Raw genomic sequence first — 26,964 nt, 5'->3', positions numbered from 1 at the left:
ATGTGATTTAATGCATTTTCATAAATAAATTTAACCCTGTGTGTAATGCTTATGAAAGCATTATAACATGTTATAACTATGACCCCGGCACAAAGGGTTTCCAAAATGTCTTTTAGTTGGTTTAGACTAGAGATTTAAATGAAAGAGGTTTACGTTTAAGTTTTCTCTACACTACCTTAACAATATTGTTAAAATATACTGTTATAGCATTTTTATTTCAATCTACTAGAAATATCCAACATTCTGTTGCTTTTAAGGGTGGCGGTAGTTCAAGTGTTTAAGGCTCTGGTTCCCTTATCGGAAGGTCAGGGTTTACTGCCCAGCTGCCACTGTTGGGCCCCTAAGCAGGGCCCTTAACCCTTCCCTACACAAGGGGCACTGCATTATGGCTGACCCTGCGCTCTGACCCCAACCTTCAAAGATTTTCACTTTGCTGTAATGTATACAGTATGTGTGGAAAAAAAAGGCGGCTTCTTCTTTTACATGTAATAACCAAGTATAAGGAGTTGATAAAGTAGGAGCATTTTACACGCCATTTGAACATTCCAAAGCAATTTGTAAAATATTACTGATTTTAATTGAATTTGAAATAGTTTTTTAGTTTATTACTTTTTGTTTATTGAAAATTTCACTGAGTTTACCAGCATCAACAAATGTTAAATAAATGACTCTGTGTTTATTGCTATGCGAGGAATGTGACATTTAAATCCAAAGGACTCCATTTGTCCTGTACTTTATGCCCTAACCTCCGAAGGATGAATCTAACCTTCGTAGGCAGTGAACCACGAGAAGGCAGAGTACTGTGTCTCACATGATCTCTCTCAAAACACGGGGTCTTGTGATGCTTAGTAGGAGCCATCTGCATCTGTACCTAAATAAACTCCAAACTGAAGGGACTAATTTTGTATCAAAATTCAAGGTGTCTTGAAAAAAATATTCTTGAATATTCACTAATAATTTGATCAACAATGTGCACAAAAAAGAGCGGTTGTGAGAAGTCTAGGAGGGAAAAATCTTAGGCTTGAAGCAAACAGATAACTGAAACTCAATTTACTGGCATGATCTCAAGTATGTGAATTCACATCAATCATCAAATATGAACCTTTAAGACAGAGAGAGAGAGAGAGAAAGAGAGAGAGAAAGAGAGAGAGGGGGGCAATTCTAAGCTTATAATCTGTCACGTGCTTACAACTGGCTGGAGGCTTTTGGCAACACGGGACAAAACAGACTTCCATTCATCCAAACCAGGCAGCTTCTTATTTCCTGCTCAGTCCTGATCACATCTCGAGTACTACTCTTTCACACCACTCACTCAGCTATACAGTAGATACCAGAAGGTCTACATTTGTGTTTCTGTGAAAGCCTAAATCATGACTTTACTGACAGAGGAGAAACCGTACAAGTTCCCACAGGAGTTGGGAAGCTGTACCACCACCACTACAACCGTAAAGCGCCACTCCATCGACTGTGGCCCTAACAGTGACTATGTGGATGCCATAGAGGGGGCCATTTTCAGATCTGTGGAGCCTCCGAGGAGGTCTCGTTGGCGCCTGATCATGCATGCCTTGGTGATGTTTGGGAGGGAATTCTGCTATGCTGTGGAGGCTGCATTTGTCACTCCTGTTTTGCTAAGTGTGGGTCTCCCACGAAGCCTTTACAGCCTGGTGTGGCTCATCAGCCCTGTCTTGGGCTTCATTCTCCAGCCAGTTATCGGTTCAGCCAGTGACTATTGCCGCTCACCATGGGGACGCAGGAGACCTTATATCCTTACACTGGGGGTTATGATGCTCATTGGCATTACTCTGTTTCTTAATGGAGATACTCTGGTATCAGGTAAGACTTTCAATTATTGGTTTAGTACAGAGTGCTGCCAATGGTGGGTAAAGATAATTAACTTAGATGCTGTACCTCATTTTCACCTTTAAGTTTTATAATTGGTATTAGACTGTTGATTGGTTTTGCTTTGTACTAAGCCTTACAATAATTAAAAAGTGAAAGAAATTGGCTAATATCTGCTCATATGCTTTCTTGCACCTTTTCCAAACATGTTGGATTGTGAAATCTCTCTCTCTCTCTCTCTCTCTCTCTCTCTCTCTCTCTCTCTCTCTCTCTCTCTCTCTCTCTCTCTCTATGCCTGTGTGTATGAGAGAGTGTTTGTGTGTAATTAGCAGTTACATAATTCTACAGTATGTATGAGCTGAAAGTAATCAGAAAATCCCATAATTATTTTTTTTTCAGTTAGAGTGTCTTCATAATGAAGCCAAGAGTATTTGGGGAAAAGGGCATTAAATACAATCCTTTGTGCTACACAATATGGCTATAAGATTATTTGGCCCAAAGTTAACCTCCTCTTCTGGTAATGGTTTCCACTAGATTTTAGAATGTGGCCGTAGGAATTTCCTATGCAGCCACAAAAGCATTAGTGAGTTTGTACACTGATGAATTTCTGTTATTTATATCAATAATTAAAATCATTTGGGATGTTAATTAAGTACAAAAATTAGCATGACATTTATACTACCATCAGATGACAGATTTGTCATCTGATGGTACCTGAAACCTGAAAACAGTCAATTTACAGTTTTCCCAAAATAATGATGTCACATTTAATGTTCTATAAAATGAACAGTGACCGTGTTGACAAGCTGAAACAATTGTGGTTATCAGTGTTCTGGCCATTGCCTAGTGATAGATTGATACTGACCTTGTGTTCCTACATTAAACAATGAAGCTTAGTAGACCAGATATTTTGAAAAAAGCTTGATGCTATATAGATTTGTATTACGCAAATATAAGTAAGGTATGAATCATGGAATTTTAAAATTTTGAATTTCTTTTTTCAATTGTTTTTTCAAATCGTCCATTCATCCATCAAATTAATGTCTGATTAATTATATAGTAATTGACAACGATAGGTACCTATTTTATTTTTTCCTTTGGGGTTATTTCATTCCATAAAACTGAGAAATTGTTGTTGAACACTCTATCAGAATCTACTATGAAGCTGGAACACAGTGCTGCTAGAATGGGGTTATTCATATTTATATATCACATCAATTTATTATAATAATTTTTAATGATGCTTTTAATGATGCAGTGAGGCTTCTTACTGAAACACTTGTTAGAGAAATGAGATCTAGGTGTAGATACCCATTCACTGGCCCCAACCACCTGGGGAGCTGTTTAGCCTGTTGCCAACAAACCAGTCTAACACCACCTCATGACAAGAGAGGAAATCCAGCATAGCCATCTGTGTCCCTGGCCTGTTGACTACCTCCAAATTAAAAGAGCTGAAGTGCCATATACCAATGAGTGATCTGTGTGTTGGTGTCTGTCATGTGACGGCACCAATGAAGCAGATTAAGATCAGAGAGAAGGGTGAAGGCTAATCCCTACAGATAGTATCAGAGGATGACAACCACCCACTTAAGGGCCAAACACTTGTTCTTTTGTTGGAATGTTGATGGGGTTCCAAGCATCCCGAAATGAAAAACAACCACATGTGAAGGTCATAAATTGGGGTGAACCAAAAGAGGTTGGTTTTCGGCGTCAAGAGGATGTGCCAATACACCTTCGTCAAATACAGCACCTAGCTGAAAGAGCAGTTCATTAATTTGGGGCATTGTATATGTGTAAAGTTTTTGCACTTACATATTATTATTATTATTATTATTATTAGTAGTAGTAGTAGTAGTAAGCATTATTTTTGTTAGATATGTATCAGATGTGTTGAAAGTGAAGGCATGTTTTCTTTGTTTATGTATCAGTGCTGGTACAGAACATGGGATGGAAGAAAATCTGGTCCATAGTGGTGGTCATGTTTGGAGTGGTCATGTTTGACTTTTCAGCGGACTTTATAGATGGCCCAGTAAAGGCCTACCTGTTTGATGTATGTTCTTACCAGGACAAGGAGAGAGGCCTGCATTACCATGCACTGCTCACTGGTAAGTGGAAATGTTTGACGGAATACATTTTAATACGGCACATTTCTCATTTTAGTCTTTCTTACTTGTGATCTAAGTGCTATTACACCATGTCTTGAAATTGAATGTGTGCTAAACTAAATTAAACACTGCAATTTAATGTCTGAATACAAAGTACTTTTGAACTTTTCATAAGATGCTGAATCGTGGATACAACAAATTGTAATTAGAATCCTACTGTATTATCCATTTATTTACAATATTTCTACTTTTTTTTTAATCTTTCAGAATTTCCAAATATTTTATGCAGGAGACATGATGCAACATACAGTAATATGTAAAGATTTCTTGCTTATTCTGTAAACATGAGCCAGATGTTGCACTTGAAGGTCTTACAGCAGATTTGTGCTGTTTAGTGCTGATGGCGCTGAATTTGTGTGAAATTGCTGAACGCTGTTACTGCAGCCTGTTCCATGTTTTTCCACTCAGTAAATAAAGTGCCAGTGGCCATCTAGCTGACACCAACTTTCTGCCAAAGTGCTGTCTGAACAGTGGTGTTCAGTCTGGTATTAAGGCATCAGACAGTCATCAACCAAGAGATTAAATAAAATCCATGTGCTTTTACTGAAAGTCTGACCTGCAGCAAACCTGAAACCTACAGCATCATTTATGAGTGGATGTTATTCCTCACGGAATCAGCTCAGGATTCTCATGGACACAAACATGCACTAAGGTGCATGAACATAACACATGCATTTACACCTAAACACAATATTTTCTCAGAATTAAAGAAAACGATGACTTATTAACATCTCCTTTTTAGTGCAAATGCATGTGTGAAATCTCATCTTTTTTGAATCCCGGTCGGTAGGTGACCGTGAAGTGAAAGCGTGTAAAGAACATGGCTCAGCGTGCGTGGTGAGTATTCATTCATTTGGAGGAGCGGAGATACTCGAGGTTCCTGTGATCGGTGAGGACGGTGAATGGGTGCTGAGCGCCCTCCAGCCAGTGCTGCCACTCCTCGAAGGCTGCTTTCATGGCTAATAGTTCGTGATCCCGCACATCGTAGTTCTGTTCCATGGGTGATAGTTTTCGTGAGTAATACGCACACGGAAACATATTATTAGCCGGCCCCTGGCATTGTGAGAGAATGGCTCCTGTGTCGGAGGCATCAACTTCAACAATGACGGTGTCAACTTCAACAATGAATGGCCGGGACGGGTCCGGGTGGTGAAGGATGGGAGCCGAGGTGAAACTCTCTTTTAGCCGACGAAAGGCTGTGACGGCTTCGGGTGACCATGAGAGGCGGGGCTGTGTCTTCTTGGTCATCGAAGTGAGTGGTGCCACGATAGTGCTGAACCCAAGGATGAAACGGTGGTAAAAGTTAGCGAACCCGAGGAAGCGCTGTAGCTCCTTGATAGTTTCAGGTCGCGGCCAATTTAATACGGCCTTGACCTTCGATTCATCCATGGTGACCCCCTCGGCAGAGATGACGTAGCTTAAGAAGCACGTAGATGTCTGATGGAACTCGCACTTCTCAGCCTTGGCGTAGAGTTGGTGCTGGATCAGACGCTTCAGCACTGTTCTTATATGCTGTACGTGCTCCTCTAGTGTCTCAGAGTGGATCAGGATGTCGTCAATGTAGACGATCACACAGCGGTCTAGCAGGTCACGGAATATGTCATTGATGAACTACTGGAACACGGCTGGACTGTTCGACAGGCCGAACGGCATGACCAAATATTCGTAGTGACCGGTTTGGGTCGAGAACGCGGTTTTCCACTCATCTTCCTCCCTAATGCGGATGAGATTGTAGGCGTTGCATAGGTCGACCATCTATCGCCTCCACTGCTAAAGGAGAGAGGCATTTTGTTAACGGGATGTTATGGAGTTTGGCAAATTTTCCCACCGGCCCGGAATCAATGAGCGCCATAAGGTGAATCATTCTTCCCTGTACTCCTAACTGTACTTCAAACTGAGCGCAGTTTTGAGATCGAGAAGTGAGAATGTTCTGACTCACCAGAGTGCTGCGCTTGTTGGGTGGTCTGGTTGGGCAGTTAGGCAGAATATGACCAGGTTCTCCACAGTATAGGCACAGGTGACGGGGGATGCGTTGTGCTCTCTCCTCGGGGTAAGGTGAGTGTAGCCGAGTTGCATGGGTTCGCTCTCCTCCGAGCCGTGCCGTGCCAAGTAGGAGGGACGCTGGGGCGGCGCGAAAGCCCTGGTTGGGAGGTCGCATGCGGGCGCTCAACGGGTTCTCATCAGGTTATCTATTTGAATGGATAAATCGATGAATTCAGCTAGATTCCTCCCCTCATCTCGGCATGCGAGTTCAGCCTGCAGCTCGTGATCCAAGCCCTTACGATACAGGAGTTTGAGGGGTTTCTCCTCCCAACCTGCCTGGGCGGCGAGGGTGCGAAACGTTAGAGCATACTCTGCTGCAGGGTGACCCTCCTGGGAAAGGGTCAGTAACCGCTCCTCTGTGCTCTCTCCTCCAGTGGAGTGCTCAAACATACTGCGAAATTGGGCGAGGAAGTGTTTGAAGGACGGGAACGCGGTTCCATCCTCCCTCCACTCCTACTGCCGTCGCCCATTCGAGCGCTCTCCCGGTGAGGAGCGTGCATACGAATGCAATCTGACTTGCTTCGGTGGGATAGAGAGAGGGCTGTTGCATCACGAAAAGTGAGCACTGCATGAGGAACCCCTTACACCTCCCCGGGTTGCCGTTGAACTTGTCAGGGAAGGCGAGCCGAGGATTTCCGACTGCGCTGGCTTTGGGCGGAGTGGGAGACGGGACCACCGGTGGCATAAGTGCGGCAGGGGCTGTGACGAGTTCTCCCGTGAGCGTGGTGAGGCACATCAGCTGTTGATGATGACCAGTGAGTTGTTGGGCTTGGGCGGACAGCTCCGTAGCGATCCGAGTGATAGCTGCTGGATCGCTTGGTGGCGAAGTCTTCTGTAATGACGAGTCGTAAGACTGAGGATCCATTTGCAGCTTTAATAGACAATCTCGTCACCAACAGGCAGAGTTCGATACCATAAACACGACAGCGTAGGTAAGGCAAAGACGTGGTCAGAATAACAGGCAAGAGGTCAGGGCAGGCAGAAAACAGTCGTGGGGCAAAATACAGAAACAGATCAAAAACCAGAAACAGGAATAACTAGAAAACGCTCAGAATGACAGCAAATCAAGACTTCGCAGTGGCGTCAAGTTCAAGTTTGCCTTAAATAGGCACTGGGTAATTGGCCGCAGGTGGCGGTGCAATCAGTCCCGGCATGTGGCTTATGGGAAATGTAGTCCGGAAGTGTTAATACTCCGGGGACGGTTCCCTCTGTTGGCGATTGGAGGACGAGACAGGTGCTTCCATCATGACAGTAAGCAGGAAATTGGTGTTAATCTTCAGATCTCTTGATGCTTAGGAGTGGCAGAAATAAACATAAAACTTTAGCAAATGTTTGTGTAATAAGAGCAATACAACAAGAAACAAATAATGAAATGCGAATGTGGATTCTTAGCTTAATTAAAATGGAAATTAAAAAACACAAATTTTCTGACTTGATTAGAAAGATTTATTACCTCAGACAACCAATAATTCTTAAAAGTTATAGATTAAAAGAGTATACCTTTCTTTAAATAAAACAGGTTTGATTTTAAAAAATGTTGTTTGCATTTAGCTCATCGTTGAGTCACCAAGTGATTCATGCATGATATTTAGGTGAGATATAAATTTCAAGCTGTTTCTGGGAATCATTATTGGAATTGTGAAAACATGTACTGATTATAACTGCTGTGCATCTGGTCAGCCTTTACTTCATCCTGTTTTTAAACACTTATTATTATACAAATTAACTTGTATATAAATTACATTAAAAAAACTAGATTCTAGGCTACATTAAAAAAATAATAAAAAATAAAAGGTAAATAGTCTACAGATATAAAAAGATTGCACCCGATTTTCATTTGTCTGTGTTAAGCAACTGAAGGTTTCTGCCAGGCTGCACATCAATATCCTCAATGTTAATTTATTTTTCAATAAAGTGTCTGACCTTTACAATCTCATCCTATGCATGAGGTTATAGATAACTGAAACCAGTATTGAAATTATTATCAGTAATCAGTTGCAAATACGTACACGAGTAAACACGTGTATATGCACACTTACACACACTCCAATGAGCTGCATTAATGCGCTCTGGTCATGTGCTACTGCTGTTGCTCTCAGCTCCAACCCATGATTTCAGCACATGACTAGGCAGGAATGGACCTGATCACTCTTACACCACTATGTGTCTGATTCTTTAGAAACCCTGTTACACAATCTGTTTTGCGCTGTTGTTATATATGACAGGCTAAAGGAATAGCTTGAGCCAATCGTTCAGATTTTTTGGTGTCACTTTATATATATATATATATATATATATATATATATATATATATATATATATATATATATATATATATATATATCCTTTTTCAAAAAATTGGAAAAATCTACAGTCAAATGTTGTATATCACACTGTTATTTCCTCACTGAAACCATGGTTCCTGCATGTACTGTACAGAAAATGCAGAAAAACTTTCACCTGATTAGCTGGAGACTGCAAGATTGAATCCCAACACAGCCATCCTTGGTGGGTAGTCCAAGAGCAGAACTGATTGTGCTGTCTGGCTCTGGAGGGTGGCATTGTCTTTCTCTCTTAATGGTTCCTATCGTCTGTAAGCTATTACACATTTTCCTTCTTGAGTCTATATGCAGCGCAGTGATGCAGCATAAGCAGTAGTTCAAAAAGATAAGGTTTGCTGGTTCCAAGTGTCATAGAGGAAGCATGTGATAGTGATAGATAACAACTCTCCCTGGTCAGTAGATATCATATGATAGGTAGAACAAGCTTATGGGAATAGATTTTTTTTTTATTTTGAAATGTACTTTTTAACTTTCCTGGCACAAATATTTATGTAACATCTGAAATTAAGTCAATGACTTATTATATGTTTATGGTGAATCTGAATCCTGCCTTTTTCTTTATTTTCTTTATTTTCTCTTTATTATTTAAAAAGTAATAGAGATTCGGATAAGCGGTAGAAGATGAATGAATGAAGTAATAGAGAAGCAGATATGTCACTTAGCAGTTAAAAAAAACATTGCAGCAGTAAAATCATTCAAGACCGCTTAACCCAGAGCCGATCGGCCCTATACGCTCACTACGCAAGTTGCGTAGGGACCCGCAAATTACGCAATTTTTTCATTTTTTCATATCATTTTACAGCGCGTGTTAATGTTTACTGTGTAGATGACAATATGGATATATCCATCTGGCCATGAAAAGAAAAAAGAAACAAAATGAGAGTGAAATGCGAGAACAGCAATCAGGTAAACCTGTGTTCTTTTCAGGTTTGATGTCAGCAAGAGCAAATAACAGTAAAGTTGATGTGATTCTGTCTCTAGTCTCTATTTGACTAGCTAAATTAGCTGTGCAGTGCTGCCAGTGCATCTCTTGCAGTGCATTTGCGTGAATAAATGCCCAAGGGCAACGGTGTTTATAAACGGCAGCTCGATAACCGCACCGCCCGTGAACATGCGTTCATATTCGCGTGCAATTGTGCACGAAATGACACGCGCGCTTTCCAGCAGCAACATCTGTGTAGGGACCAGTACAAAAAGTAGCGTGATAGCACTCCTAAATGACAATGTTTATAGTCTCTCAATCAAGTTTCAGTTTCTTCCAGACAGTCCAAATAGACTGGTGTCAACAATGCTGAAAATGCCCAGACTGTAGAGGGAACCACAGTTAATCCCAAAATCCAAAGCTGTGTTTTTTATATATATATATATATATATCATTTTGTTATTATTCACTTTAAATTCAATTGCTAATATTCAACTCAGAATTCTATTTAAAATATTCCATTCAATAAAGATTTGTTTATACCTCATTCAATTCTGTATTGTTTTACTATTTGACCGAGAGACGGAGCAAACTTTTTTTTAAAGGAGGGAGGTTTGTAGTGGGAGCAGTGGGGTGTCAAGTGTGAATGTGTGGCAAATGGTGTACATGGCTCACGGGTCAGGTAGGAGGGCCCCTTAGCAGAATTTTGCTTAGGGCCCCAGGGAGTTCAGGATCGGCTCTGGCCTAACTATTTCTAAATTCTAGCTAACTTATCATACTAAGTGTTTTAGACCTAATAGTGTTTTGTTTATATTATGCAGCCCTAGTGTGCTTTCAGCTTAGGGAGCATGTGCATGCACATTAATGCATGATGCTTCAAACATGCATTTTAAAATTGCATAATTAATCTGTTTGTGGTAAAACATGGAATCTATTAACTACAGTGACTGCTCAGCAGGAAATATCACCATGGTGATAACACGGCTGAGGTTGAAGTGGTGGTCCTTTACTCAGAAAATAAAATAAAATGAAAAAATAAAAATGTTTAAAAAAAATACTTTTGTTTTAATTCAAACTGAATGAAGTGCAAGAAGGCAGATCATCATGTTTGTTCTTTTGTGGCACTGTTACGGATGCTCAGTTAACAGAGTAGATATGAAATAAGTATATATTAAAGGTAAGGGAACTGGAGCATAAATAAAATACACTAATCAGACATAACAATAAAAAAAACGTCTATTATTGTGTTGGCAAAACAAGTCTGAATTGTTGAGGCATGAACTTTACAATATTTTGGCACCAAAATATTAGCAGCAGGTACTTTCTGTCCTGTAAGTTGTGAGGGGGGTCTCCATGGATCTGAATCATTTGTCCAGCACATCCCACAGATGTAATGAACACGGAACAGAAGCGGACCCAAACGCAGGATAGCATAAATAAAAAGGGTTTAATAAAAGAAAACACGAAACGCAGACGCAGACTAGAAACAGGACATAACCACAGTAGATGCCGCGCTGCACTGAGTCCTAACAACAGATGCTATATCAGATTGAGATCTGGGCAATTTGGTGGCCAAGTCAACTCTTTACCATGTTTTTTAAACCATTCCTGGCAGTGGGCACTCTGACTGTTCTACAGTTGTGATGAACTGTGTGTCCTGACACCTTTCTATCATAGCCAGCATTAACTTTATTTAAGCAATTTGTGCTACAGTAGCTCTTAAGTGGGATCAGAACAGATGTGCTGCCCTTTGCTCCCCAAGCACATCAGTGTGGCTTTGGTGCTGATGATTTTGACATGCGCCAGTTTGTGATGGCTAGATGACTGTGTTAGAACACCTCCAAAACAGCATGTCTTGTGGGGTGTTCCCAGTTTGCAGCTGTGATTTTCAACCAAAAGTGGTCCAACAAGGACAAACAGTGAACCGGTGACAGAGCCATATTTATCGTGTTTTCATTTTTTTCATAACAAAAACTTGGAATTTTAACAGGGGTGTGTATGTAGACATTCTATATCAGCTGTACTTTTCTAGTGGATACATTTTTCTCATTGAGCATGACATCACTTGTCATGTTCCTCTGCAGGTCTGGGTGGAGCATTTGGGTACCTGACTGGTGCGATGGACTGGGGTCATTCTGCACTGGGAGCCCTGCTGGGCTCAGAGTACCAGGTCATTTATTTCTTCTCAGCACTCACCTGGGTCTTCTTCCTTACTGTGCATCTCCTGAGCATTCCTGAGAATCCTCTGGAAAAGCAGCATCCCACAGAGACCTTAGTCCCTACCGCCCCCTTGCTGCAGCCATCAGTAATGAATGGTTCCATGTACGGTTCCACAACTAAAGAACCTGAGCTGCGCCCTCGCTCATTCTCAGCTTTAAGTGAGGCTAACTCTGTCACATCAAGCTCCAAGCAGCCGAGCAGTGAGGTGAGTCATCTGCTGAGTCACTCTGTCAAATTTTGTTGGAATTCACTGAGCTTTGTGTAACGAATAAACTTTATAAAAGAATAGACTTGGTGCTGTGCTGTTATAGGAAATTCATAAACAGTAGCATTGGTTGCTGAGCAGATGAAGCAGACTGTTACCACAGCAGGCCATATCCCATATCCCTATATCCCTAACAGTAATTCCTGAGGAGTTTGGGAGTTTGTTATTCATTTTATATCACAGCAATTTACCAATGATTGCATTTGTTTAATTATTAATTAATTACATATTATAATTTTCATCCTAGTTAGTTTCTGTTATAAAATATGTTATAGCGGCTCTGAAGAATTGTTTCCTTGCCAGCCTCACTTTTTCTCTCTAGAAGACAAAAAGCAAAGCTTGTTATATTATTAAGTAACAAAAAGGTGTTCAGTTAATGTTCACATCATAATGGGGACTAAATATGTTCTCAGTGACTTTAATTATGGCATTGTTGGTACAGTATGGGCTGCGTTCACTAGAATTTATACAGAATTTTGTGAAAAACAAGAACATCCTGTGAGAGGATGGTCTGCAGGCTGAAGAATCTTGTTAATGAGATCAATCAGAGGTGAATGACCAGACTTGTCTGAGCTAAAAGGAAGTCTATAGTAACTCAAATAAACATTCTTACTACTGTGGTGAGTAGAAAGGCATCTCAGAATACACAACACATCAAACCCTTTAGGTGGATGAGATAAAACAGCAGAAGACCACATCATGTTCTACTTCTGTCACCTAAGAACAGATTCAGTGAAACAGGACAGAAGACTTTATTTGAAGACTTTTTTCCTTCCTAATATTAAACTGTACAGTTTTGGGGAATCTGTGCTCATTGTAGCCTCAGATTCCTTTTCTTGACTGCCAGGAGTGGAATTGAATTATGTCATGCCAATCTTAAGTATGGATTCATTTTGGTCATGATAGACATTTAAAAATGTGAACTGCTGCAGACATAAGAGGGAATTTGATATATTACTGGAATTTTCTCGAAATGGAACCACCTCCGTCCTTCATAATGTGTCTTCAGAGTGGGTATAATGTACTGTACAATACTGCTGCTGTTTGTCCAAGAATATTCAATATCTAATTAAAAATGCTAGTCTGTGGCTTACACCCACAATAACCACTGTCTTCACCTGGACATTATTTGTGCTTGCTTTTTTATTTTCTATTCTTAAAAAAAAACCTGAATCATGTCAGTGATCAGGCATTTAACCACAACCCTGCAATTTCAGAGCTTCTGCTTCAGAGTCCTTCAATGATTAACTGTCTGCTTCTTTTACACAATAGACCATCTGTCCCTGAGATTTCACAAGAGCTCTTCTTCTGCTTCGTAAACCTCCAACTCTCAGTTCTATCAGCCACTGAGGATGTTAAGCATGGAAAGATTTAACCGTTGTATCTTAATAGAGTGACAGTTCGGCATAAAATAATTTTAAGCACACAGTGGTCTGCTTACTTTAGATGTATTTAGATGTAGGTAGAAAATATCCTCCTTAAACCAGAAATGCTGATGTAGTGGGGCTTCCTGTAATCTAAATATATAAATAAAACCTCCCAGTACATTGGTATTGTTAGTAGTGGTATTGGAATTGTAAGCAGCCATTTTCCCACTATTAATTTGTTGTTAAATAGAACCTCAATGTTTTTTACCTTCTGTAAAACCTGCTGTGTGAGGATGAAGATGAAAACCAGGAGATACGTGGAATTTAAGTGAGATCAGTCAGCAGGCTGATGGCACCAAAAACATTAGCTAGAAACCTCTGATAAAGCCAGCCAGCACTTAGGACCTGCCTCAACCCTTTTTGATCTTGGTTATTGGTCAGGCCACAATTGTTACTGTCAATTTGCGGATGCATCTGCCCATGGCCCAAATCAAAGTCCAGATCCTGTATTTCCACCCATACAATTGCACACGTCTTTGGAATAGCTGTGCAATTTAGATCTCAGGACATCCCTCAATTGTGAATTCAGCTGATTATATCAATCACCGTGGGACTTCTCAATTACTCTGATAGCAAGCATTTCCATGAGATTATCCCAAACCACTTTTTTTTGTGCTCATGTAACCAGTATGGGCTGCTGGTTACAACCAACTGAATAAAAGCAAACCTGGTGTAGTCTTGATGAGTTCTAGAGGCAAAAAGATCTTGGAAAATTACCATTTTTATTTTTGCTGTTATTAAACAGTATTGTTTGTTGTTAAACTTCCCTCCTGCCGGTTTTCAATAATGATGCCTAAGATGCCGCAATGTCTCTGCACATACAATAATTCAATTTACATCACCATGAATTCCCAACCAATAAAACTAAGTCATTAGAAGATTGTGTGGTTTATCCTGTCCTTGATTCCCCACCATGGGATTGTATCGAGCCATCTAGAACAATAGCTCTATAGTTCCAACATTTGTAACATTCCTTATTTTGAGTGACTTGCCTCACTCAAATCTTTAAAATAATATAATTGTTAATATTTGAGTGGGGGATAGGTGAGTGCAAATTCTGGCTGGAGTATTTGACCATTGGTTACTCTTAATTGTTTATGATGGAGAGACTCATCACATGTCTGTGAACTTGTGGCGCATTCCTGACTGATGGTGAGAAGCCTGATGCACATCAGCGATCCAGATCATAGATTCCAACTCTATTTAGAACCAGTTTCCCTGCAGCACCAACACACCTACCTCTGCTCTTCCCCAGCTCTATTGGGCATGGGATGTTGCCCCTGTGGATAGTAATGAAGATAATAGGGAAATGTTAGTGAACAGAGCGTCGGTTTTAGGAGCCAGCACCTTGGTTCCACAGGCAGAACCAGTTAGAGGGCAGAGAATATAAGCGTGAGGAAGACCATGGATGTCTGTACCAGTACCATCAGCTGATGTTCTTTTCTGCTAATCTAGCAACCTCATCTGATTTCTTTCTATTTGTCTATTTCTATCAACTGAGCTCACCTGAGTGGTTAGAGGTTCCAACAGCTCATTCACTGTCTGTCTTTAAAACGATGACTAAAAGACCTATCTCTTCATCCTGAACTTACATAAGCATTTTGTTATCTGGATTTTTGGGTGATTAGTAGTCGTAGTTCCAGAGTGCTTCCAGTACTTATAAGCCCTCCTGTTCATTTTTCTTCATCTTCAGCTGTCTGACAGGGGCCTGGATTTTGCCATCTGATTTGGGATGTTTTAAGCAGGCTTGGATGTATGGGTTTTGTTGTAATTGTTATAAATTACTTCCATGTCGCCACTCTACCCCATTGCCTACACACATAAAGAACATGAAACACAGATGGAGTGAACATTAATGTTGCTGTAGGTCTCTTGACCGGCTTTCTTCTCAGCTTGCCTCCACATTTAGAAGGACATCCTATTTTTGGTAATGTAATGGTGTCCCATTTTCACCTTCTTTTTTGTGTTGATGGTGTTCTGTGGTACATCTAATGTTGTATTGTAATTTGTACCTCTGGACAGTGAAATACTGATTTAGAGATTTATATTTGTAGACATTATGGTTTTGACAGTTAGATGAATCAATGAATAGATGAATGAACCTGTCAGCCATGTTATACTGTAGTAAGTATTTTTTATTTTTTTTTTTTTAAAACAGTTGTGTGTAGGCTTTTATATCTAGTGTCCATTGATTTTCTGAGTTGCCTTTAAACCCCAAAACCATCAGGGATAGAAAACTCAGAAGAAAGCAATAGTGTTTATATTCTCTCTTATTTGAGAGATAAAAATTACAAATTTGAAAGAATAACACTGATCAATGTAACAAGAGAAAGGAGATGGTTTGGAGAAATTTTGTATTATATATATTTTTTTGTGTATTTGTATTTGTTTTTGCATAGTTGCATGATCACATTAGTCACTGCTAATATAACTACGCCAGCACAGAGAACAGTCTTGATACATGTCTTCTTTGCATTATATCATCATCTTACATAAGTCTTGCTGGGATTTAGTTTCAGCTGGTAGGCTGACATCCATGCTAAGGGCCATACAAAAATGTGTGCGTCTGAGGCAGGAAAGGAGAAGATGGAAAGTTTCAAGCAAAAAAGCATCAACCTAGCAGTGATGTGAGTAGCTCAGTGGTTAAGGTGTAGGGCTACTAATTGGAAGGTTATGGGTTTGAACCCCAGGTCCACCAAGCTGCCACTGCAGTTTTAATTATTGTATTTTTTCTTGTCACTGTAAGATTTGTTATTTTTTTTCTGTTTTGATTACTTCACACTGTAAAGTACTTTTAAATGTAGGAATATAAACAATATATAAATCATCTAAAATATTGCCATATCTAATCATAGTTAACCATATTTATAATTTATTATATAAGTTTAAGTTTAAAAGCTTTCCTGAAAAACTCTTATTATAATATTATCAACCCTGCAAATAAAAGTTCTGAATTGCCTGCGTGTGCATGTTCGTGTGTGTGTTGCAGGTACAGAAGAGGATGACTCTGAAATCATTACTGTCTGCCATGATTAACATGCCCAGTCATTACCGCTGCCTGTGTATCAGCCACCTGCTGGGCTGGACTGCTTTCCTCTGCAACATGCTCTTCTTCACTGACTTTATGGGGCAGGTGAGAAGGAGCTCACATGTGGCTGAAGATGAAGCATATTATCTGAACCCAAACTATATACAGTGATGTAACTGTATACAAATACATTGTCTCTATTGAACAGATAAAGCACACTATATATTTTTAAACAATTATTTTTTACCGCTCCGGTAGCTGAGCTAAAGGATACCTGATTGAGGTCCTACATAAATTCATATTTCTATATAAACCGATTCAACATTTGTTTACAGGTTGTCCACAGGTTGTGCATGGCACAGTATATTATATTACAGCCTATCGCACACCTTTATCCAGAGCAACTTGGGCCAAGCAGTGGAAGCTTGGTGGTATTGGGATTTGAGCTCACAGCTTTCGTAGGCTGACAGCTTAAGCACTGAGTTACCACTGCATATGATTGCAAAAATATGACATAATAATCTAGATCTAGTAGATTCTTCTGATATTTCTCTAAAATAAAATCCTCTAAATTAAATTAAACCAGATACATATTTTTAGTTGAATATTAGTGTCCATAACTTGGACTTTCCCGATTTATAGAGGACATTGTTTTGAAATATATTTAACTAGCTTATTGGTTACATTATCTAGAAATCTTTAGATTTTCAGAAATTTCTACAGGCCATGAAACCTGTTGAGATTGATTAAGATCTCAAGTGAAGTAGCTGAGACTGAGGATCTCTAGAAGGTATGTTCTATAAATTACAAATTGTTGTTGTCATGTGCAACGAACCACCGCGCGAGCGTCGCCATAGAGACGCGTCCCCGGAGTACTAGAGCGCTTCCGGACTACACTTTCCATCAGCCACCCTTCCTCCTGATTACCGCACCAGCTGTTCCTCAGCTCCCATTCATATAAAACCCCGCCTGAACTTCATACCTGTGCGAGGTCTCGACTTGTCATTGTACAGTCATTCTGAGCGTTTCCTGTGTTCTGTCCTTCGGTTATCTCTTCTGTTTTCCCATTCTGACTTTCTGATTTTGCCGCCTGCCCCGACCTTTTGCCTGTCCCCGATTCCGATTCTGCCTTCTGTCTGACATAGTGGTTTGCCGGTTCTGATCTTTGCCTGTCTGACTTTGCCTGTGTTTAGAAAATAAACTCTTACTGCTGCAAATGGATCCACAGCCGTATGCCTCCTCCTTATCACAGGAGACCTCACCAACCGAGGATCCAGCAGCGGTTGCTCAGCTGACCACTCAGGTCACCAGTCAGGCCCAGCAGCTCGCCGATCACCACCAACAGCTGACGCGCCTCACTCAGCTCACACAGGAGCTCGGCGCGGCGTTACAAGGGCTACAAGGAGCCGCCGCTTCTCCGAATCCTCCAGCTCCAGCACTGGTTCCCCAGGCCACGCCGTATCCCGCTCCTGCTGCCACCGGACCCCGTCTCGCCTTTCCGGAAAAGTTTAACGGCGAACCAGGAGGTTGTCGGGGCTTCCTGATGCAATGCTCACTGTTCGTGGCGCAGCAGCCGACCCTGTACACTACGGAGGACAGCCGTATAGCCTTCGTCTGTTCTCTGCTTACTGGTAAGGCATTGGATTGGGCCACCGCAGTGTGGGGAGAGAACGCCTACCCAACAATCGCGGCTTTCCTCGGCCGGTTTCGTACTGTCTTTGATCACTCCGCCTCTGGAGAGGGCGCGGAGGAGCGCTTGCTGGCCGCATCTCAGGGCAACTCTCGCACCGCGGCGGAGTATGCCCTAACGTTTCGCACTCTCGCCGCCGAAGCAGGCTGGGAGGAACGCCCCCTGCGACTGCTCTACCGCAAGGGTTTAAATCCGGACCTCCAAGCTGAGCTGGCCTGTCGGAATGACGGAAGGAGCCTGTCCGAGTTCGTGGATCTCTCCATCCAACTGGACAATCTGATGCGCTCCCGGCGGGCGCAGGCTCCCCCGCGCACCGTCACACATCCTGCAATAACCCGAGCCCATGCAGGTCGATTATACACACCTCACGCCGGAGGAACGAGATCGCCGCTTCCGTCTCCGTCTCTGCCTGTACTGCGGAGAACCGGGACACTGACTGCCGACCTGCCCAACCCGACCTCAGCAAGGACAATATTACCCGGTGAGTCGACGTTCCGTCGCCCCGCGATCGCCGAGCTGCGCCAAAATCGGTGTATGACTCGAGATTCACGGGGAGAGTGTGGAAGTCAGTGCACTTATCGACTCAGGTGCAGCCGGTAATTTTATGTCTTGGGAATTCGTTCACGCTCATAACGTTCCTGTGATCCCTTCTGTGTTTCCTTCAGCAGTGGAGGCGATAGACGGACGACCTCTGGGAGAGGGGCGCATCACACACCTCACCAGGAATCTCAGCCTGCAGGTGGGGGACCAGCATCAGGAGCGCCTCTTCTTCCACATCATCCACTCCCCACGGCACGCCCTCATCCTTGGCCTACCATGGCTCCGACTCCACGACCCAACCATTTCCTGGTCCAAGCTGCGCATCACCAGATGGGGCTGAGCATGTGCCACGCACCGCCAGAACCCGGCGGAGCCGTGCCAAATTAACACCACAGACACCACGCCGATCTCCTCCGACATCCCCGATCTCCCCGACGAATATCTAGACCTCGCAGAGGCATTTAGTAAAGTCAAGGCCACGGAGCTACCTCCACATCGCGCCTGTGACTGCGCCATCGACCTACTGCCAGGCGTAACACCGCCTAGAGGGAGAATCTTCCCCCTCTCACAGACGGAGTCCACGGCCATGAATGCGTATATTCAGGAAGAACTTAAGAAGGGGTTCATTCGCCCTTCCGTGTCGCCGGCGTCGTCGGGGTTCTTCTCCGTCAAGAAGAAGGACGGGGGGCTTCGACCTTGCATTGACTACTGAGCCCTCAACGACCTAACTGTGAAGTTCCGGTACCCTCTGCCGCTCGTACCGTCAGCTCTAGAACAACTCCACCGCGCGCGGTACTTCACGAAGCTCGACCTCCGCTGCGCATATAACTTCATCCGCATCAGACAAGGAGATGAGTGGAAAACCGCCTTCTTGACCCAATCAGGTCACTACGAATATTCGGTCATGCCGTTCGGCTTATCGAACAGCCCAGCGGTCTTTCAGTCATTTATTAATGATGTGTTCTGGGACATGCTCGACCGCTGGGTGATCGTCTACATCAACGACATTCTTGTCTACTCAGAGAGCAAAGAGGAACACATCCAACACGTGAGGGTGGTGTTGCAGCGTCTCATCCAGCATCATTTATACGCCAAGGCGGAGAAGTGCAAATTTCATCAAACCGCGACGTCCTTCCTGGGGTACATCATTTCGGCAGACAGAGTCACCATGGATGACATGAAAGTGCAAGCGGTGTTACGGTGGCCCAAACCGCAGACCATCAAAGAGCTACAACGCTTCCTAGGGTTCGCTAATTTCTACCGCCACTTTATCCGTGGCTTCAGTACCATCGCTGCGCACCTCACCTCGATGACACGACAAGCATCTACTCAGCTCACCTGGTCGGCCGGAGGCCCACGAGGCGTTCAGCCAACTAAAGGAGAGCTTCACCACAGCCCCGATCCTCCACCACCCTGACCCGAACCGGCCATTCATTGTCGAGGTGGACGCCTCCAACACGGGAATCGGCACCATCCTTTCCCAGCGACAGGGACTCGCCAATAAAATGTTTCCATGTGCCTATTTTTCCCACAAACTGTCCCCTGCAGAATGGAACTACGACGTGGGAGATCGTGAACTCCTAGGGTTAGGGTTAGGGTTAGGGAGCAGCGTTTGAAGAGTGGCGGCATTGGTTGGAAGGCGCACAGCACCCATTTACTGTTCTCACTGATCACCGTAATCTGGAGTATCTGCGTTCTGCCAAACGCATGAACCCACGCCAGGCTCGATGGACTATGTTTTTTACTCGGTTCCAGTTCACCGTGACGTACAGACCAGGGAGCAAGAACATCAAAGCCGACGCCCTGTCACGCATACACCGGGAGTCGGGTCCGCACACGCCCACCGAGCCGATCCTTCCTGAGACTCGAATCATAGCACCCATTCAGTGGGACATCATGACCGAGATCGCCGATGCCAACGCCCAAACGCAGCCTCCGATCGAGTGTCCCACCGGAAAAACATACGTGCCGGAGCACCTGCGCGCTCCGCTCCTCAACCTGCTGCACGCGAGTCCGGCCTCCGGTCACCCCGGCATAACCGCGACAACCCATCTGGCCCAGAATGAGTTCTGGTGGCCGTCGCTGGCCGCAGACACACGCGAGCATGTCCACGGCTGCGCGGTGTGCCACGCCTCCAAAGCCTCTCATCAACTACCCGTGGGCTTGCTACATCCTCTACCAGTCCCACAGCATCCCTGGGCACACATAGCACTGGACTTTATCACAGATCTGCCTCGATCCAACTACACCACCATTCTGACCATAACTGATCGATTCTCTAAAGCCTGCCGACTGATCCCGCTAACCAAACTTCCCTCCGCCTTCGAAACCGCGGAGATGCTCTGTAACCATGTTTTCCGCTTTTATGGTCTTCCAGAAGACATCGTCTCTGACAGAGGCCCTCAGTTCACCTCACGGGTCTGGAAAGCCTTCTTCAGGCGGCTAAATCATCCGCTTTTTCCGAACGTATTGTCACCACAATCAGAACGAGTGGAGCCGGTACCTGATGTAGGCCGAATATGCCCAGAACTCTCTTATCAAACCCGCCACTGGCCTGACACCCTTTCAGTGCGTCCTAGGCTTCCAGCCTCCCTTATACCCATGGTCCGACATGTCCACCGACCTACCGGCCGTCGATGACTGGTTTCGTCGGAGCGGGGAGACGTGGACAGCGGCCCACTGACAGCTACGGAGAGCCGTCAGGACGCAGAAAACCCAGGCGGACAAACACCGCAGGAAACATCTCGAGTACCAACCCGGCCAGTGGGTTTGGCTTTCAACTCGCGACATCCGGCTCCGCCTACCCTGCCGCAAACTCAGTCCCCGGTACGTGGGTCCGTTCCGAATCCTCAGGCGTATTAACCCCGTCTCATACCGCCTTTCACTATCAGCCACCTACCGCATTTCACCTACCTTCCACGTTTCGCTGCTGAAACCGGCCGACGAGCCGAGAGAGGATCCTGACCCCTCCACGGATCTGCCCATGCCACCGCCGCTGATGGTCGATGGCGAGGAGTCCTATCAAGTTCACGAACTGCTCGACTCCAGACATCGAAGGGGCCTCTTGGAATACCTGGTCGACTGGGAGGGCCTCGGTCTGGAGGAGCGCTCATGGGTGAAAGCGGGGGACATCTTGGATCCATCGCTCACCGCCGAGTTCCACCAATGGCACCCGGGGAGACCAGCACCCCATCCACGGGGCCGACCCCGGCGTTGTGTACGTCCTTGCGTCGGGAGCCACTCGCAGGGGGGGGGCTCTGTCATGTGCAACGAACCACCGCGCGAGCGTCGCCATAGAGAAGCGTCCCCGGAGTACTAACGCGCTTCCGGACTACACTTCCCATCAGCCACCCTTCCTCCTGATTACCGCACCAGCTGTTCCTCATCTCCCATTCATATAAAACCACGCCTGAACTTCATACCTGTGCGAGGTCTCGACTTGTCATTGTACAGTCATTCTGAGTGTTTCCTGTGTTCTGTCCTTCGGTTATCTCTTCTGTTTTCCCATTCTGACCCCGATTCCGATTCTGCCTTCTGTCTGACATAGTGGTTTGCCAGTTCTGATCTTTGCCTGTCTGACTTTGCCTGTGTTTAGAAAATAAACTCTTACTGCTGCAAATGGATCCACAGCCGTATGCCTCCTCCTTATTACAGTTGTTCTCATTTGAGAATAAAATGACATTGCATTAACCAATAAATGAAACCAAATAAGCATCTTGCAGAGCAGACAAAGATAGAATAAAAATAGTAAAACTCTATAAAGGTATAGATCCTGATGGACACATGTTGCTCTCGTTTGTTCTATTTGATGTGTATTATATCTTGATTACTGAAACATTTTACCATATTTTGCTATTTCAACTGAATTGAGTAGCAGGAAGAACGGGAGTGATCATAACTAAAAAAGCAATTTTCAGCTCATGTGATGTACACTGTGTTCCCCTATAAATAACCGACACCCCTTCCCCCACCCACCCCAAATCTCCCTATTATATAGGCCATAATTTTGGAGTGGGTAATAAACATCAAATACTAAATAATAATAAACCTTCATAAGTATTTACCGGCCCTTAAATTGCTATCAGACGTCATGTAATTATTCAAACAGAATCAAACTGTGTGCAATTAAATTGTCGTGGATTTTTGCCTGGGGTTTGTTAGAGAACATACCTAAACAAATAGCTTACAAGAGACCAAGGAGCTATTAAAACAGTTCTGTTTTAAAAAAGACGCAGTGAGTGATTGGTTATTAATCCCACAGAGCACCATTAATATGAAGAATACAGTACAACCACAATTCAGCCTAGAGGAAGCTGTCAGTAACTAGAGTCACAACCGAGACTTAAAACCCTGTCTAGCTATACTCTTGACCTAGAAGTTCTCTTTTTACTATATTTAAACAAAATATTTGCACAATTCACTACAAACTATTTTTAATGCCTACATGGAAGAAAACAAACATTGTGAAAATATGAGTTCTCTTAAATAAAAGATCACAATGATAAATTCATGATTAAAATAAATTCATGGCAATGTCACAATGTGTCTCCACGACCATGCGGACGTGCACTGTGGCAGAAATTTATCAATAATATCATTTGTATCATTTTTTCAGTTATTACATTTAGACAAATGAACGATTTTATGGCACACAAAGCAAATGTGCACACATGTTAAAACATAATGACCTCTATTTACTCTATTTATCTCAAGGTCATTGAATAAGCCTTCTTTTGAGCAGATGTTGAGCTTTAGAACATGTTGTCATGGCAACACAAGCAAGTCTTGATAATTAACGTAATAAGACGTGTCAAATAATCCACAGTGTTATCCAGTTACGCTAGCAATTCAACAACACAGAACAGAGTACAGATATCCCTTTATTACTCTGAGCCATAAAAACAGTCGGAGAAGGATTTATGAATGTTGGTATTGTTTCCTTCCCTGAATTATATATTTTTATCTCAGTAACACACAACATATTGTACAGCTATTAAATCATACTTCTTTTTGTAGATTGTGTATAAGGGAAACCCGTATGCTCCTCATAACTCCACCGCGTATTCCACCTATGAGAGGGGGGTGGAGGTGGGCTGCTGGGGCCTGTGCATCAATGCTGTATCCTCTGCTCTCTATTCCTGTGAGTATTTACTTTGGTGTGTCTCGTCCTCCTGTATTTCCCCACCTCTCTCCTAATGCATGAACAGGACACATTAAAATGGATGTGCAACATTATTTAGAGATAAGAGAAACGGAGTTGCTATTCATCAAAGGGAGACTCCTGGCTGTGATTATATCTCCAAAGCAAAAGTTTTGCCAAGAAAGAACTTTGCATAATTTCCCCATCAGCACAGAGTCGATCAGCTAGGCCACGTTTGCTATATGAAGTTTGCTCCTTTATTTTTGCGCTGGAGCTACAAGGTTAAAGTGAGGCTTAGACAGTACAAAAAGTTCCATTTAAATTTTGATAAATATTTTCATTATATAATAACATCTCTTATTATGACATGTTCATCCATATGTAGTTTTTACACTCGACCTTGCAGCTTTTTCATTCATTCATTCATCTTCTACCGCTTATCTGAACTACCTCATGTCACGGGGAGCCTGTGCCTATCTCAGGTGTCATTGGGCTTCAAGGCAGGATACACCCTGGACGGAGTGCCAACCCATCGCAGGGCACACACACACACACACACACCCTAGGAACAATTTTCCAGAGATGCCAATCAGCCTACCATGCATGTCTTTGGACCGGGGGAGGAAACCAGAGTACCCGGAGGAAACCCCCGAGGCACAGGGAGAACATGCAAACTCCACACACACAAGGTGGAGGCGGGAATCGAACCCTGACCCTGGAGGTGTGAGGCGAACGTGCTAACCACTAAGCCACCGTGCCCCCACCCTTGCAGCTTTTTAATTCTGTTAAAGGCAGAATTGTGTTTTTCTTCATTAGTTTTCTGAATCAAATTGCTCCCTGTAGCGCTGGTCTGGTTTCTGATTCACCTGATTCTTTCGAACCCCCATGCATTTCTTCTCACATATTCACAAATGCGTATGGATTTATTATTTTGATGCTATCATTCACATTATTGCACCTCACCTCTTCTGTATCCCACAGAGTTTCCCTGCCACTCACGGTAATTTATGCTGTCTTCATCTGCAAAAACATACGTTTCTAGTTAAAATGTGGAGATTAGTTATGTTTGCATTCACAGGAATTGCAGCACAGTCCAGTGCAATCAAACTCGCACCACCTCCTACCGGTCGCTTCGGGTTCAGGTCTGTGGTGCGCTTAGTGGACTCTGCTCTGTTTTGGAGTAAAATGCCAAAGTAAAAGCAGCTTTAAGAACGTAAAAATCCAAAATCAAATTGGTCTTAATGCTACAATATTACCATACATATTACATATTGAAAGACTAAAGAAGCAAACTTGAGACACCAGCATGACTTCAACTGCTTTTGGAATAAAGGAGACATTTTATATATTTGTTTTTGCTGATTGTGCCTTTAATTACAGTTTTAATGTGTTTGTTTTTGCATGTACAGATATACAGAGGCTGCTACTGCCCTGCATTGGATTGAAGGGTCTTTACTTCATGGGCTACTTCGTGTTCGGACTGGGCACAAGTCTGATCGGTCTGTTTCCCAATATTATCTCCACACTCACACTGTGCTGTGTGTTCGGCGTGATGTCCAGCACGCTTTACACCATCCCATTCAACCTGATCTCAGAGTACCACAAGGAGGATGAGGTCTGTGTGTGTGGGAGAGAGAGATAGAGAGAGTATACTTGTGTGTTTGCTATAGTAAACTTGCATGTGTGTGAGAGAGAGAGAGAATATACTGTACCTGTGTGTGCATTGTGTGTTTGAGAGACATAGAGTATCTTGTGTGTGCATTAGTTATCATGCATGTGTGAGTGAGAGGTAGAGAGAGTATATGTGTGTGTGTGTGTGTGTGTGTGTGTGTGTGTGTGTGTGTGTGAGCGCGCTTATTGGCAGTTGTCTGTCAGTCAGGGACAATATAGAGCTGTACATTGTGTGAAAGTAGATTGTTTTGCCACAGTAGGATGCCTTGACTCTAAATGCATCATTGACTGACACGTGAATTGCAGCAGCTCGGATTCACATTCAGTCGTTTTTTTGTCCTCAGAGAAAACAGAGCGGAGTAATAATGCATATGTGAAGTGATTGACAGCTGAACCAAGGACAATGCACACCATCCTTACACCACACTTCTTAGAGCCAAACCTCACTGCAGTCACACTGGATCAAAAATCCTAGTCTTTTTCTATTTTATATGATCAGAAGGAAACACACACCATACATAAGAAAATGTAGGTAGTGTGATGAAACATTTTCTGATTATAGTTACCCTTTCAGCCGAAGGAAGGTCTACATAGCATTCCTGTTACCTTATAGGTTGCACTTCTCTATCTGTCTTGTATAAGATGTGGTAACTTTAACTACCATCATCACACCATCCAGTTATATAACTGTTATATAAACCATATCTCCCATTGTCTTTAATTCCGTAATGTGGTTTTAGTCCATTGAAGATTTAATTTGGCTAAATTAATGCTTACCTTTCATCAGTAGGATGTTTACAAGATTAATTGGGAAGGCTGTGAAAAAGGAAAACCAATTTGCAAATCCATCAGCCTCTAGAACTGATTAACACTCTAGGTGCTGATTAGAAAATGAAGGACTGGGGGAAAAGTTGAGCTTTTTAATTATGACTTGCTTAAGAACAACAACAACATCATGATTATCAACAACAACAGCAGCAACAACAAATCAATAATTAATTCTTTAAACGCTTGTCCTGATCACGGCACTTGTAGGGCTGATGTTTAGGAGAGGAATTGGAGAAGAAAGTTAGACTGTTAATCTTCAACGTTAATGTTGTAAAGAAAGTTTTTTAGTTATAGGTAACAATAAAGCATACAGAATCAAAAAATATGCACAGGATAAGATAAAGTGAAATAAATCCAAACCCAAGCTTATAGGGATAAAAATAAAACATTCACAGAAAATAAAAAGAATAAGAACGTCATTCAAAGAATTTCAAAATAATTTCATAAAAAAATGTAATTAAATGCTGAATTTAAGTATATATTTTTTCTATCTGTTTTAGGGTGCAGATAAAACAATTATGATGTAGTTTTTCACCCTGATGATTGTGTTAGCTTTATCTCTAAAGGATTTAGGATTTATTGAATGTTGAATGATGATATACATTCTGTTCTGCAGGAGAAGAGAAAGCAGAGTGGGAAGGACGCATCTGTACTGAGCAGAGGGACTGGAATGGACTGTGCAGCTCTGACCTGTATGGTGCAATTAGCTCAGATCATAGTGGGAGCTGGACTCGGAGCGCTAGTCAATATGGCCGGTAGTGTGGTAGTGGTGGTTCTGTCAGCTTCAACCGTGTCCCTCGTCGGCTGCTTGTATATTACTGTTTTTATTAAACATGTACACTGA

At 42.9% G+C, this 26,964-nt stretch overlaps 1 protein-coding gene across 1 annotated transcript; it reads left to right on the top strand.

The window, feature by feature from the left end:
- The first annotated feature begins 1,329 nt into the window (after positions 1–1,329).
- On the top strand, positions 1,330–26,964 carry slc45a2 (solute carrier family 45 member 2). Its single transcript, XM_060891110.1, has 7 exons — positions 1,330–1,833; positions 3,768–3,944; positions 11,396–11,736; positions 16,213–16,356; positions 23,498–23,621; positions 25,031–25,236; positions 26,737–26,964. Exons 1-7 carry the CDS (start codon positions 1,371–1,373, stop codon positions 26,962–26,964), a joined length of 1,683 nt encoding a protein of 560 aa, XP_060747093.1. The 5' UTR covers positions 1,330–1,370.

This window comes from Tachysurus vachellii, chromosome 17, assembly GCF_030014155.1.
Source record: "Tachysurus vachellii isolate PV-2020 chromosome 17, HZAU_Pvac_v1, whole genome shotgun sequence".
Taxonomy (NCBI): Eukaryota; Metazoa; Chordata; class Actinopteri; order Siluriformes; family Bagridae; genus Tachysurus; species Tachysurus vachellii.
The sequence above is the reverse complement of the archived record's forward strand: the minus strand, read 5'-3'. Positions and strand labels throughout refer to the sequence as shown.